Genomic DNA, 13,686 nt, shown 5'->3' on the forward strand with positions numbered 1-13,686 from the left:
AAAATTTTCATATAACAGGGGCTGGGGATGTGGCTCAAGCGGTAGCGCGCTCGCCTGGCATGCGTGCGGCCCGGGTTCGATCCTCAGCACCACATACCAACAAAGATGTTGTGTCCGCCGAGAACTAAGAAAAAATAAATAAATATTAAAATTCTCTCTCTCTGTCCTCCCCTCTCTTTCACTCTCTCTTTAAAGAAAAATTTTCATATAACAGTCAAATAAACATAATTTGAAAGAAAACGAGGCACCAGTGATCTCCATTTTTCACCAGTTGTGTGCCTTGGACAAGACACTCAGACTTGGGAGGCTTTTCTCGTACCGTTTTTTGAGTCTCGTCCTCTGTGTGGTGGTGATAGTACTTCCTAATGGGTTTGTCGTGATGATAACTTCTCTAGAAAGATACCAAGCCTTTGAGCAGGGCTCAGTGTTCCTTCCCTTCTTTGGTGGGCTTCTCAAGCCTCCCTGCTCCTGCCCCTCGGCTTCTAAAAACACCATAAACTTGAAATCAAAACTGCGCGCGTCGGGTGGGACTCGGATGACATCATAAGCTCTGAAAGGATGCACTTCAGGGCTATAGCTGGTCTAGTAGAGCCAGCCGCGGCCGAGCGCACGCGCAGACAGTGAGATCCGCCCAACATGCTCTCCCATTGCACTTCCCACGCTCAGTGCGCAGCTCCTGCTCGGGCGGAGACCTACCCGCGAGGCAGTCCGCCTTGGCGAAGCGGCGGGGATGAGGCGGGGCTTCGTGAGGAATGATGGGAAGCCGCACCAATCGCGTGGCTGCTCCGCCTCGGAGCTCAATTTGAAATTCCGCGGGGCCCAACGGCTCGCGGAGCGGCTACCCACAGCGAGAACTTCGGTGTGTGTGTGTTGCTGGTTGCTGCGCTCGTACCCGCGTGAAGGAGGTCGGGGGTCTCGATTCCCTGGGGCTGCTTGGAGCGTCCGCCATGAGAAGAAGGTGCGAGTCGAGATGTGGTGGGAGGGAGCGACGCCTGTCCCGGGTACTGGGCTGGTGCGGTGTCCGAGAGGCCCCTCGGCTGGGACTAGGGTGTCCGGTCTACCCGCGGCTAGCGGGTGCACGTTCGAGCCTGACGCGCTGCTCTGAGGTCCCGCAGCCTCACTCCCGGGTCGTGGATGAGCGCGGCGTCGGAGCCGCTGAGCTGGGGCTGAGGCTGGCGGCCGGAGCCCGCCCCGCAGCGCCTCAGGTGCAGCTCCTTCGCACTGAAGGCCGCCTCAAAACCTCGGTCTGTGGCTTCACATTTCTTAAAGTCGTGAAGTTTTAAAAACATCTTTTGCTTTCTGTTGTATTCGCCCTGCGGTGTTAACGCTTTACTTATTTGGAAAGACGGCTTAGTTTCCTTGCAAATTAAAGAACTGGTGATGGAATTCTCTTATGGTCGTTTTAACAGCTTCCGCAGCGTTGCTGGGGAGGGAGTGTTCAGTTTGAAATCCGATTAGACGTGTGAAATTGGGCAAGAGGTCGAATGCATTTTCCCGATTCCAAAATAAGAACAATATCTGTGTAGGAGTTGTGTGTTTAAATCATACAGATGTTTACATTCGGAAAGTAGTGGGTTAAGTATTGTGCGTATTCCGTATTAAATAATTTGTAGTTAATTGGTTAAACTGATTACACTAAGGTTCTTGGTTCCATGATTACTAATTCTGATCAGGCTTTTCCAAATGCTTGTCCTCAGGGGAATAGGAATTAGGGAATTAGGTTTAAATCATTAATACCCTTGCCAAAACAAGCTTAGTATTATAAGATTGTGGATTGCAAATAACTTTTTAACCCACCTATTGGTGCTGGGACTATCAAACCCGGGGTTTCCAGCGTGCTAAGCAAGCACTCTTCCACCGAGGTACGCCCTAGTTCCACAAATAATCTTATTATCTAAAGGAAATTATCTTAAAACTGCTGTGCATTTAATCTAATGGTGCATTCTGAGGACTAGTAAAATTTTAAATAGCATTTAAAGGAAAATCTTATTCACAGTTCATTATGGATAGCTCAGGTATCTTCTGTATTCAAGTGATTGAATGAAGGTGGAAAAAAGTTCCCCTTGAGTGGTTATAATTAGATTTTTAAAAGGGCAACTAGGATTCCTCTAACCCAAAGCTAGGTTTTTGGGGTACTTGTGAATTTCAGGTATTCATTTTTGGAAAGGGATATGAGAAATAGGCCTCAGAAACAATGAGTGTCAGATTTTCACTGAATTAACTATGATTATGGATCCTGAAACAGGTTGTACAGGAGTTTTCACAGACCTTTTCCAGAGTCTACCACTGTCCAGGGCAAAAAACAAGGAAGTAACTCAGTGAAGGTTGACTGAAAGTAGGCAATCATGTAGAGAGGAACACTTGAAATCTTTTCCAGTCTAGTGACTTAGGTTCAAGAGACTGGAAAAAATGGTTCTTTTTACAACTTTTGTGTCCTTGTGTATTTTTTATTCACTTTCAGTTATTTAGTGATGTATTCTAAGAAAAAAAAAATAGATTTGCTCCTTTTAGGGAACCATTTAGCAAAGATCACAATGATAGCTCTGAAGCATCTTCAAGTCATACAACTTTTTAAAATCTACAGGTTATTCTTTCAGAATACTTCTTGAATGTATACTATGTACAAAGTACAATTCAAATATTGGGGATAGTGTGGCAAAAAAAAAAAAAAAAAAACACAAAAAACTGACATCCTTGCCCTCGTAGGAGTTACATTCTGAAAAGAAAGGTAATAAACAGCTAGTGTGGTAACACAGGCCTTTAATCCCAGCAGCTGGAAGACTGAGGGCTGAAGCAGGAGGATGGCAAGTTTGAGGCAAGTCACAGCAATTTAGGGAGACCCTAACTCACAACAGCAACACCAAAAAAAGGAGTGAGAATGTAGAAAGCACCCCAGGGCTCAATCCATTGTACAGACTCTCAAAAAGGGTTGGGGATGTGGTTCAGGGCTCAGGGGTTGAATGCCCCTGGGTTCCATCTCTGGTCCGAAAAAAGAAAGCATAGGAAGAAGTGGTTGCAGCTTGATCACGGAAAGGCCTCCTAAGAAGGTGATCTTTGAGTAAAGACCTAAAATGAGGAACCAAGCTGTGCAGCATCTGAGGGAAGAGGGGTCCAGGTAGAGGGAACTGTAAACACAAATGCCCTTATGTGGTGTAATATGGGGTGTTCCAGAGAGCAAGAAGGCCACTGTGACTAGAGTAGATAGAGTCAGTGCTGGTGTCAGAAGGTAAAATGAATATCAAATGGAATTGGGTTCCTTGGGCTTCTGGAAAGGCCAAGTCTTTAACTTGAGTGGGATGAGAAGTCCCTGGAGGGTTCTGAATGGAACCCTGTGCTCCACCTGTACTGACTGGAAACTTAAGGAGGCTTTGGCTCAAATTGGAAGCCCAGTTAAGAGCCCATTGACATACAGGTAAGAGATGATAGATGGTGACCTGGACCCATGTGGTAGGAGAGGAGAGCTAAGGAGGGTGGGATTTGGCTCTTTTGAAGGCAGTGTGAATGGCAACACACTGAAATATAAGAGAGGTGCCAAGTAATGCAAACAAAAAGAAAAAATTGGTTCAACTTAAATGTTGAGAAGAGAGGAAAACATTTTATTTTGTATTGCTAGGGTTCAAACCCAGGGCTTGGTTTGTTATTTTTTTAATTCTTAATTCTTTGAAATTTGTACTGTCATGTGAACTGTCCTAACAAGGATCTTTAGAAATTTCAGGGGCTGGGGATGTGGCTCAAGCGGTAGCGCGCTCGCCTGGCATGCGTTCGGCCCGGGTTCGATCCTCAGCACCACATACAAACAAAGATGTTGTGTCCGCCGAAGACTAAAAAATAAATATTAAAATTCTCTCTCTCTCTCTCTCTCTCTCTCTCAAAAAAAAAAAAGAAAGAAATTTCAAACACCTACTTCCATCAGACCAAATAAAATTTGTTATATATTATAAACTTGAATGAGTAGTTAAATTTATAACAAATTGTGTGAATATTGCTTTTAGTTAGGCTGCTGAAGTCTAGCAGATAGATTGCTATTTGCTGTATAGATTTTGTTTGTTTGTTTGTTTGTTTTGTTTTTTGGTACTGGGAATGGAACCAACTTCATCAAGTGCTCTACCATTGAGCTATATACCCCAGCCCTTTAGATTTTATTTTGAAATCGGGTGTGGTGGTGCATGCCTGTAATGCCAGCAGCTTGGGAGGCTGAGGCAGGAGGATCACAAATTCAAAGCCAGCCTCAGCAACTAGTGAGACCCTGTCTCTAATAATTAAAATATAAGAAAGGGGCTGGGGATGTGGCTCAATGGTTAAGTGTCCCTGGGTTAAATCCCTAGTACCAAATTTTTTTTTTTTTTTTTTTTTTTTTTTTTTTTGAGACAGGGTCTCTCACTAAGTGGCTGAGGCTGACCTCAAACTTTCAATCCTCCTGCCTCAGCCTCCCAAGTACCTGGGAGCATGCACAACCAAGGTGGCTTATCTTGGTTTTAATTGGATTTGAGACCCACAATTAATGTCCCAATCTCATGTGATTTCACTTTATAAAAGTAACTTGTATGACTAATTAGCAAAAATTTTTAAGTTTTTCAAAGAAGTCACTAAATCAAAATCAGATTATATGTCAGATGTTTTGAATAACAGCTCTGATATCACATACCACATAATTTACCTTCATGAAGTATACAGTGATTCTTAGAATATTCAGAGTTGTGTAATTATCACCGCAGTTTTAGAATATTTTCAGCATTCTTCCAAAACCCCATTAGTGGTCAATCATCTTTTTAGCCTATGGTCTACATATTCACAACTATTTTTTCTATTCTGGGTAATTCACACAAAGGAATCATTCAAATGAATCGTAACTATGTGATCCTTAGTGACTTGCTTCCTTTAGGATAATGTTTTCAAAGTATATTGCCTGATAATATTCCAGTGTATTGATACATTACATGTTATTTACCCATTTGTTATGTTTTCACTTTTTGGCTATTATAAGTAATGCTGCTATAAACATTCCTGAACAAGTTTTTGTATGGTCATCTTTTTAATTCTCTTGGGTAAATATCTAGTAATGGATATTGGGGTTGCATGATAACAATGTTTAACTGTTTAGAACCTGACAGACCCGTTTTTTGAAGAGCTGTATCATCTTGCATTCCCATAAGCAGTGTATGAAGGTTCCAGTTTCTCACCAATACTTAACATTTGTCTTAAATATAGGAATCTTGGTGGCTATGCCATGGTATTTCATTGTGGCTTTGATTTGCAATTCCCTAATAACTAACATTGTTGAGCATCTTTTTGTGTGTTTATTGGCCATGGTATATCTTTGGAGAAATGACTTCTCAAATTCTTTGCCCATTGTACTGGATTTTCTACTGTTTGGGGGGGGGGGGGATGATCACTTTTTACTTTCATTACAAGTTCTTGCCTATAAACCTGATTGTCAGGATCTGAAAGTGCATAAATTCTGATGGATCTGGAATCTTTGATAGGAATTCAAAGCCATTTGTTTTACATTTATCAAACAACTTCTATGTATTAGGGTCTGGTAAAATGAAGATGGTAAAGACATGGTGGTCCCTGTCTTTGTTTATGACAAGTTCATAGCTTTCCAGAGGACACTGTGGCAGATGAAAGGAGCCAAGTGTGCAAACCATGAGGGTTACATTCATATCAAATATTGACCACAGATTAGCTCTTGAGAGTTATTTATAGTAGGATCTTGACTTGTTTCTCCTTGTTATTGAAGTAAAGTGTGAAGAGTCTTTGCCTGGGGAAGTTCTTTAGCTGCACTTTAGTTCACTGAGATCATATTAAATAAATGCTGTATTACCTGCTAACATTTCTAAAATAAAAGAAGCACAGTAAATTCTTTGAAGCACTAGATTATATCAGGTTATTGATACTGGCTGTCTGGTATAGGCAACTGGTATTTGTGTAGAATTTTCTTCATGAACAGGCAACTTTAAAATGGGATTTCGTTGGGCTGGGGATGTGGCTCAAGCGGTAGCGCGCTCGCCTCGCATGCATGCGGCCCAGGTTGGATCCTCAGCACCACATACCAACAAAGATGTTGTGTCCGCCGAGAACTAAAAAATAAATATTAAAAATCCTCTCTCTCTCTCCCCCCTCTCTCACTCTCTCTTTAAAAAAAAAATTAAAAAAAATAAAAAAAAAAATAAAATGGGATTTCGTGGCTAGAGAAATGTCTGAAGGTTTTTGTGAATGTTCCCAGGTTCTAGATCTAGGCTAGTGGATCAGAGCACATCTAGTGTCTAGTTTCTCAGGCAGTCTTTGTTATCCTGTTGTTTCTAAAGGAAAGACCTCTCTGTTGTTTAAATATTTTGTAAAACAGACAAATGGTTATAATTTTTAAAGATAAAATACAGGATGCCAGTTAAATACATATTTGGGATAAACAATTTTTTGGTTAAAGTAAACTTTTGTAATAGAAGAATAGTATGCATGTAGAAATGTTAACGAAGTTAATACACCTGTGTAAGTATCCCAGAAGCCTTCTTTGTGGCTTCTCCCAATCATTCCTTCTTTAGAACCAAGGGGACCACTCTCCTGATTCCTGAGAGCATAGGTTAGTTTTGCCTCATTTTGAACTGCATCCCTCCTTGGTGCTGGGGATTAAGCCTAGGGATTTGTGCGTGCTAGGCAGGCACTCTACCATTGAGCTACACCTTGGGCCCCACGTTTTGAACTTTATATTGATGGCAATCACACAGTGATACATGCTTGCTTGTCTGGTTTCTTTGTTCATCCTAATTTTTCCCCTCCCCTATGTCTTTTTTTCTTTTAATACCTTTGTTTTATTTATTCATTTTTATGTGGTGCTGAGAATCTAATCCAGTGCCTCACACATGCCAGGCAAATGCTGTACCACTGAACCACATCCCCAGCCTCTCATTTTTTTTTTTTTTTTATTTTTTTAGTTTGAGACAGGGTTTTTTTGTTGTTGTTTTGTAGATTCCTTAGGACTTTAAATAAAACACCACCATATGACAATAGATTGTGTTATGACTTTCTTACTGATCTTTATTTCTTTTATTCCTTTTTTTTTGGAGGGGGGGCTTATTTAGATGTCTAATACTTCCGGTAAGATGTGGTTAAAGTAGGCATCTTTGTCTTGTTCTTGACATTAGATAAATCACAATTTTACCATTATGTTAGCTGTATTTTTAAAATTTATATATAACGGCAGAATGCATTACAATTCTTATTACATATATAGAGCACAATTTTTCATACCTCTGGTCGTATACATAGTATATTCACACCAATTCGTGTCTAAGTTGCCCAGTCTGGTCTCCATCCTGTGGTTATCCCGCCTCTATAGTCATGTTCCACTGTGCCCAATCAGAGATGCTTAACCACTAAGTCACATCTGTAGCTCTTTTTGTTTTGAGACAGGATCTTGCTAAGTTACTCAGGAACCTGCTGAGGCTGGCTTTGAACTCATGATCCTCCTGTCTCAGCCTCCCAAATTGCTGGGATTACAAGTGTGTGCCATTGTACCTAGCTTCCGAAGTTTTTCTTATGGTTTATCTATTTTTCTAAAGATTTACAGTATAATTTACACATAATAAACCTAACTCATTTGACATGTTCAGTTTTAATTGTATACTATCATATATTTTCCATCAAGGTCTAGAACCATTTAATCACCCCAAAAAGTTTCTATTGCTCTTTTGCAGTTGATCTTCCCTGATCTCAAGAAATTAATTTGCTTTTTCAGTAAAGTTGTTTGTTTTTTGTACTGTTGGTTGAACCCAGGGAGCGCTGAGCCACTGAGATACACCTACACCCCAGCCCTTTTTTTTAAATTTATTTTATTTTATTTTTAGTTGTTGATGGGCCTTTATTTTATTCATTTATTTATATGTGGTATTGAGAATCGAACCCAGTGCTTCATGTATGTGAGGCAAATGCTCTACCACTGAGCCACAACCCCAGCCCTAATTTTTTGAGACTGGATCTGGCTGTTGCTGAGGCTGGCCTCAGAATTTGGGATCTTCTAGCCTTCTGAGTCATTTTAGGTGTGTGCCACCCTGCCTGGTTCTTTTACTAAATTTTTATCTCTCCTAGAATGTTATAAAATGGAATCATTATGATATGTAGGGTTTGACTTTTTTCACTTAGCATAATTAAATGTTTTAGCTTTATTAATGTTGCATGTACCTTGCTCCTTTTCTTTTCCTTTTCATTACTGGGGATTGAACCCAGGGGTACTCTACTACTAAGCTATGTCCTAACCTCTTTTTATTTTTATTTATTTTTTTATTTTGAGACAGTGTCTTGCTAAGTTCCCAGGCTGGCCTTGAATTGTGAACCTCTTGCCTCAGCCTTCTGATTCTCTGGGATTATGTGTGCTAGTATGCCTGGCTTGTGTTCAGTTTTTTGTTGTTTATTTTTGGTACCTGGGATTTAGCCCAGGAGTGCTTTATTACTGAGCTACATCCCCAGTCCTTTTTATTTTTTATTTTTATTGTGAGACAGAGTCTAAGGTAGGGACTTGAAAATTGCTGAGGCTGGCCTCAAACTTGTGATCTTCCTGCCTTAGCCTCCCGAGTTGCTGGGATGATAGTTGCTAGGATGATTGCACCACCACAATGAGTTCAATTTTAATAGATGTTGCTAATATATATTAACGTGGTTGTACTGATTTATACACTTTACTAGCAATGTATGAAAGTTCAGCTTTTCTACATCTTTATCAACATTGATATTCATCTTAGTAATTTTAGCCATTCTTTGGGTTACTAGTTGTAATCTGAGAATAAGATCAGGCTCGGCGTGGTGATGCACTCAGTAATCCTAGCTACTCAGGAGGCTGAGGCAGAAGGATCACAAGTTTGAGGCCAGTCTCAGCAACTTAGTTATATTCTGTTTAAAATTAAAGAGTTGAGGGGCTGGGGCTGGGGTTGAGGCTCAGTGGTAGAGCACTTGCCTAACGTGTGAGGTACTGGATTTGATTCTCAGCACCACGTATAAATAAATGAATAAAATAAAGGTGCATCAACATCTTTAAAAAAATAAAAATTAAAAATAAGGGGCTGGGAATGTAGGTCAGAGTATTTGCCTGTCATATATGCAAGGCCTTGAATTTGCCTTGTACCTCGAAAAAATAATAATAATTAATCACTTGCTTCTTAACAGCAAACTCATGTTAGTTTATTTTGCTGACATTTTGCCTAATTTTTCTTTAATAAAAGCCTTTGTGATTATTATACTGTTAAAAGTAGAATCATCAATGAAAACTCAGATTCTGAGTACCATTCAAAGAGTGAATTTCCATGAAGGGGATTGTGATATTGCATTTTGTTTGGCTTGTACGGGGGGAGAAGGAAAAAGGAATAGTCAGAGGTGAATTAAGCTAAATTCAGCTTTAAAGCTGCTGAAAAGATAGTCTATTTAGTTCCTGAAAATACTACTTTTAGTCTATAGGCAAAGATTGATGTAACAGGTGAGTTTGTTTTGTTTTTCAGTGAGGTACTCGCAGAGGAGTCCATTGTATGTCTCCAGAAAGCCTTAAATCACCTTCGGGAAATATGGGAATTGATTGGAATTCCAGAGGACCAGAGGTTACAAAGAACTGAGGTTGTAAAGAAGCATATCAAGGTGAGTTGAGTAATACTGGTGTCAGGCATAAGGATGCTGGTGTCTCATCTGAGAAATATGATCACCTACACTAGGATATTATAAGCTTTTCCTGTTTTGTTCTTAGGCTTTTCCTGTTTTTGTTTGTTTGTTAAGCCTTTTCTTGATATTTTGTATTATGAACATTTTGGTGTTGGTGTTTTCTTCTGTGGCTCTAAACTTATATGGATTATTTTCTCTTTTATAGGATCTTCTGGATATGATGATTGCTGAAGAAGAGAGCCTGAAGGAAAGGCTTATCAAAAGCATATCCATCTGCCAAAAAGAGTTGAACACCCTGTGCAGTGAGTTACATGTTGAGCCATTTCAGGTACATAGCAGTTTGGGGGTATCCAGCTTGGGTTTGAGATTTAGGAAGAAGCAATGACTTTGGACTATAGACAGAAGAATTCCTTATAGGGTTTTTACTGGAAAAATGGGGAGAGCATGGTACTTGGTCAATTAGTTCTGTAAAGTGATTTTTTTATTTATGTAGAGAACATAAATAAAAAAGAAATGGAACAACTAATAGGTGATCAGAACTAAGCTTCTTGGGGCTAGGGCTGTAGCTCAGTGGCAAAGCCTTGCCTCGCACGTGTGAGGCACTGAGTTCAATCCTCAGCTATATATATATAATTTGTTCATCTACAACTAAAAAATATACAAAGATTTAAAAAAAAGGGCTGGGGTTGTGGCTCAGCGGTAGAGCGCTCGCCTAGCACGTGCGAGGCCCCGGGTTCGATCCTCAGCACCACATAAAAATAAAAGAAAATTTAAAAAAAAAAGAAAATCACCAATCCTCAACATACGAAATTATTTTAAAAATAATAATAATAGGGGCTGGGGATGTGGCTCAAGCGGTAGCGCGCTCGCCTGGCATGCGTGCGGCCCGGGTTTGATCCTCAGCACCACATACAAACAAAGATGTTGTGTCCGCCGAGAACTAAAAAATAAATATTAAAAATTTTCTCTCTCTCTCTCTCTCTCTCTCCCCTCTCTCACTCTCTCTTTAAAAAAAATAATAAATTAATTAAAATTAAAAAAGAAAGAAGATTCTTGCTGTAGTTCTGCTTTGTAGAGCATATTGATTTTTTAAAAAATTGACTTGGAGAAAAAGGTAGGCACAGATAATATTATGCTATTCTTTCTCTGAGAGAAAATGAAAAGAGGTACTTAGGAAGCAAAAGTAACTAGTGATAAAAGGAAAAGTTACCCCAAAATTCAACCTTTGTGGTTCTTTTCCTACTCCAAAGTTGTGTGCCACTGAATCAGCCAGAGGGCTCCCTCAGAAGAAATGTCTCAAAAGCCAGGAGAACATATCTAGCTCAGCAGGCCATGATTATCAGTGTAGGTAGCTGAGAGATAGCTGTATGTGGTCCAACATAAGTCAGGGATTTGAGTGAGGAAATCAGGAGACAGGGTGCTGAAACAGCTCTGCTTAGAGCTACTGAAAACTGTGTTAGAATTGTGAAAGAACAGATGGAGCTTGGCTAGGTAAAGATGTACTAATAAGGTTCTTTGGTCCCTCTTGCTGTTACAGGAAGAACTGCCTGTGTGTTTAGATGGAATCAGAGTAGGAGAGAGACTATCTTTAAAGGGTTGGGGATAATTCATACCTAGTGGCAGAGAAATCAGGCAGACCATGACATCAGTGGGATTTCTTGGAATCAGTGTGAATGACATAAAAATAATTGATTTTTTTGGAATATCAATTTCTCTTTAGCCTTTTTTTGGTTGGGGAGGGTACTGGGGATTGAACCCAGAGGTACATCTTTGGCCCTTTTTTATTTATTTATTTATTTATTTATTAATATTTATTTTTAGTTTTCGGTGGACACAACATCTTTATTTTATTTGTATGTGGTGCTAAGAATTGAACCCAGCGCCCCGTGCATGCCAGGCGAGCACGCTACCGCTTGAGCCACATCCTCATCCCCCATTTTTAGTTTTTGAAACAGAGCCTTGCTAAGTTGCTGTGGCTGGCCTCAAATTTATAATCCTCCTGCCTGAGGTATTGGGATTACAGGTGTGAGCCACTAAGCTGGCTTTAGTCTGTTTTTTGAACTTTTAATGTGAAATTGGGTGAAAAGTTAGGTATATAGTGGCATTCTCCCTGAAATTATATGACAGTTCCTATTTTACTAATGTTAAATGAACTTGTGTAAGTTTATAGAACATATAACTCCCCCTTCTCCTTTTGTCAGTTAAGAGTAGCACAGGGACCACTAAATTTATTTTTATTGGTAAGGTGATATTCATGAGATTATTAAGGTTTTGTTTTGTTTTGTTTTGAGGTGGGTGCTGGGGATTGAATCCAGGAGTGCTTTACCACTAAGCTACATTCCCAGTACTTCTTATTTTAAGACATGGTCTCAATAAGTTGCTGAGGCTGGCCTTGTACTTGCGATTCCCATTTCTTAGCCTCCTGAGTAGCAGTGATATAGGCACCATGCTCATTGTAGCTAGATATAGATACCTTCTTGCTAACTCAAAGCCATCTTTTCAACCAATATATGTTTCTTGCAAAAGTGCTATGGTATTTAAAGAAGTCAAATTCATAAAGACACAAAGTAGAATGGTGGTTGTGATGAGCTGGGGGTGGAGGCAGAGAATGAAGACTTTTTATTAAATACAGTTTCAGTTTTACAAGATTATGTAACTTCTGGAAGTGGATGAAGGTGATGGTTGTAGAACAGTATGAGTGTACAGATGCTTCTCAACTTAAAATAGGGTTACATGCAATAAATCTATTATAAGTAAAAAATGCATGCTATCAGACTAAACCTGCTGAATAAAGTTTAGCCTAGTTTACCTTACTTGTGCTCAGAACACTTACATAGCCTGGAGTTGGGCAAAATAATCTAACGTAGCCAGGCGTGGTGGTGCAACCTATAATCCCAGTTACTGAGGTTGGAGGATCCAAATTGAAGGCCAACCTCAGCAATTTAGTGAGACCCTATCTCAAAATCAAAAGGGATAGAGAAGTGTAGTTCACTGGTTAAAGCACCAGGGGGTAGGGGGAATTAAGCCTGGTAATCCTAGCACCTTTAATCCCAGCGGTTTGGCAGGCTGAGGCAGGAGGATCTCAAGTTCAAAGCAGTCTCAGCAACTTAGTGAGACCATGTCTCAAAATAAAAAAGGGCAAGGGATGTGGCTCAATGACTGAATGTCTTTGGGTTCAATCCCTAGTACCCCCTGCCCAAAAAAAAGAGAGAGAGAGAGAAACTGTTAAGTTGGTGACTATCTGTACTTAATCCAAAAAAATTTTTTAAAACATTTTTTTAGTTGTCAATTGACCTTTATTTTTATAAAAAGTGACCTGGTATCTATTAACCTTTTCTCATTTGGGACCTTCCTTAGGAGTTCTTCTTTGTGCCATATTCTATTGGTTATGAGTTGATTTATTTGTAAATTTAACTGAAAGTCTATCAATTCTCTTCCACTGTCCTTCTCAAGTGATTCCTGTGAAAGAATTACTTGAAACCTTGTAACATTGGTATACTGTCTTATACAGGAAGAAGGAGAAACAACTATCTTGCAACTAGAAAAAGATTTGCGCACTCAGGTAGAATTGATGCGAAAACAGAAAAAGGAGAGAAAACAGGAACTGAAGCTACTTCAAGAACAAGATCAAGAATTGTGTGAAATTCTTTGCATGCCCCACTATGACATTGACAATACTTCTGTTCCCACTTTAGAAGAACTGAACCAGTTCAGACAACATGTGGCAACACTGAGGGAAACAAAGGTATACTACCTGCATTTATACTTCCCAAAAGTCCTTCTGGCCTTCCTATAGGTTACTTTAATTATTATTTTTTTTTAATAGGCATCTAGGCGTGAAGAGTTTGTCAACATAAAGAGACAGATCATACTGTGTATGGAAGAATTAGATCACACACCGGACACAAGCTTTGAAAGAGATGTGGTGTGTGAAGATGAAGATGCCTTTTGTTTGTCTTTGGAGAATATTGCAACACTACAAAAGTTGCTGCGGCAGGTAATATCTTCTCAAATTAAGACCCTGGATCTCAATAGTGTGTAGCACCT

At 39.7% G+C, this 13,686-nt stretch overlaps 1 protein-coding gene across 1 annotated transcript in view; it reads left to right on the forward strand.

The window, feature by feature from the left end:
* Positions 1 to 897: 897 nt before the first annotated feature.
* PRC1 (protein regulator of cytokinesis 1) overlaps positions 898 to 13,686 on the forward strand; it is a 28,619-nt gene continuing 15,830 nt past the window's right edge. Inside the window, exons 1-5 of the mRNA XM_081290862.1 lie at positions 898 to 958; positions 9,486 to 9,618; positions 9,845 to 9,967; positions 13,151 to 13,384; positions 13,466 to 13,636. Coding sequence (XP_081146988.1) covers positions 948 to 958; positions 9,486 to 9,618; positions 9,845 to 9,967; positions 13,151 to 13,384; positions 13,466 to 13,636 — 672 coding nt within the window. The 5' untranslated portion in view covers positions 898 to 947. The remainder of the gene's footprint in view (positions 959 to 9,485; positions 9,619 to 9,844; positions 9,968 to 13,150; positions 13,385 to 13,465; positions 13,637 to 13,686) is intronic.

The sequence above is a fragment of the Spermophilus citellus genome (assembly GCF_964194105.1).
Source record: "Spermophilus citellus genome assembly, chromosome: 4".
In the NCBI taxonomy this organism is placed as follows: Eukaryota; Metazoa; Chordata; class Mammalia; order Rodentia; family Sciuridae; genus Spermophilus; species Spermophilus citellus.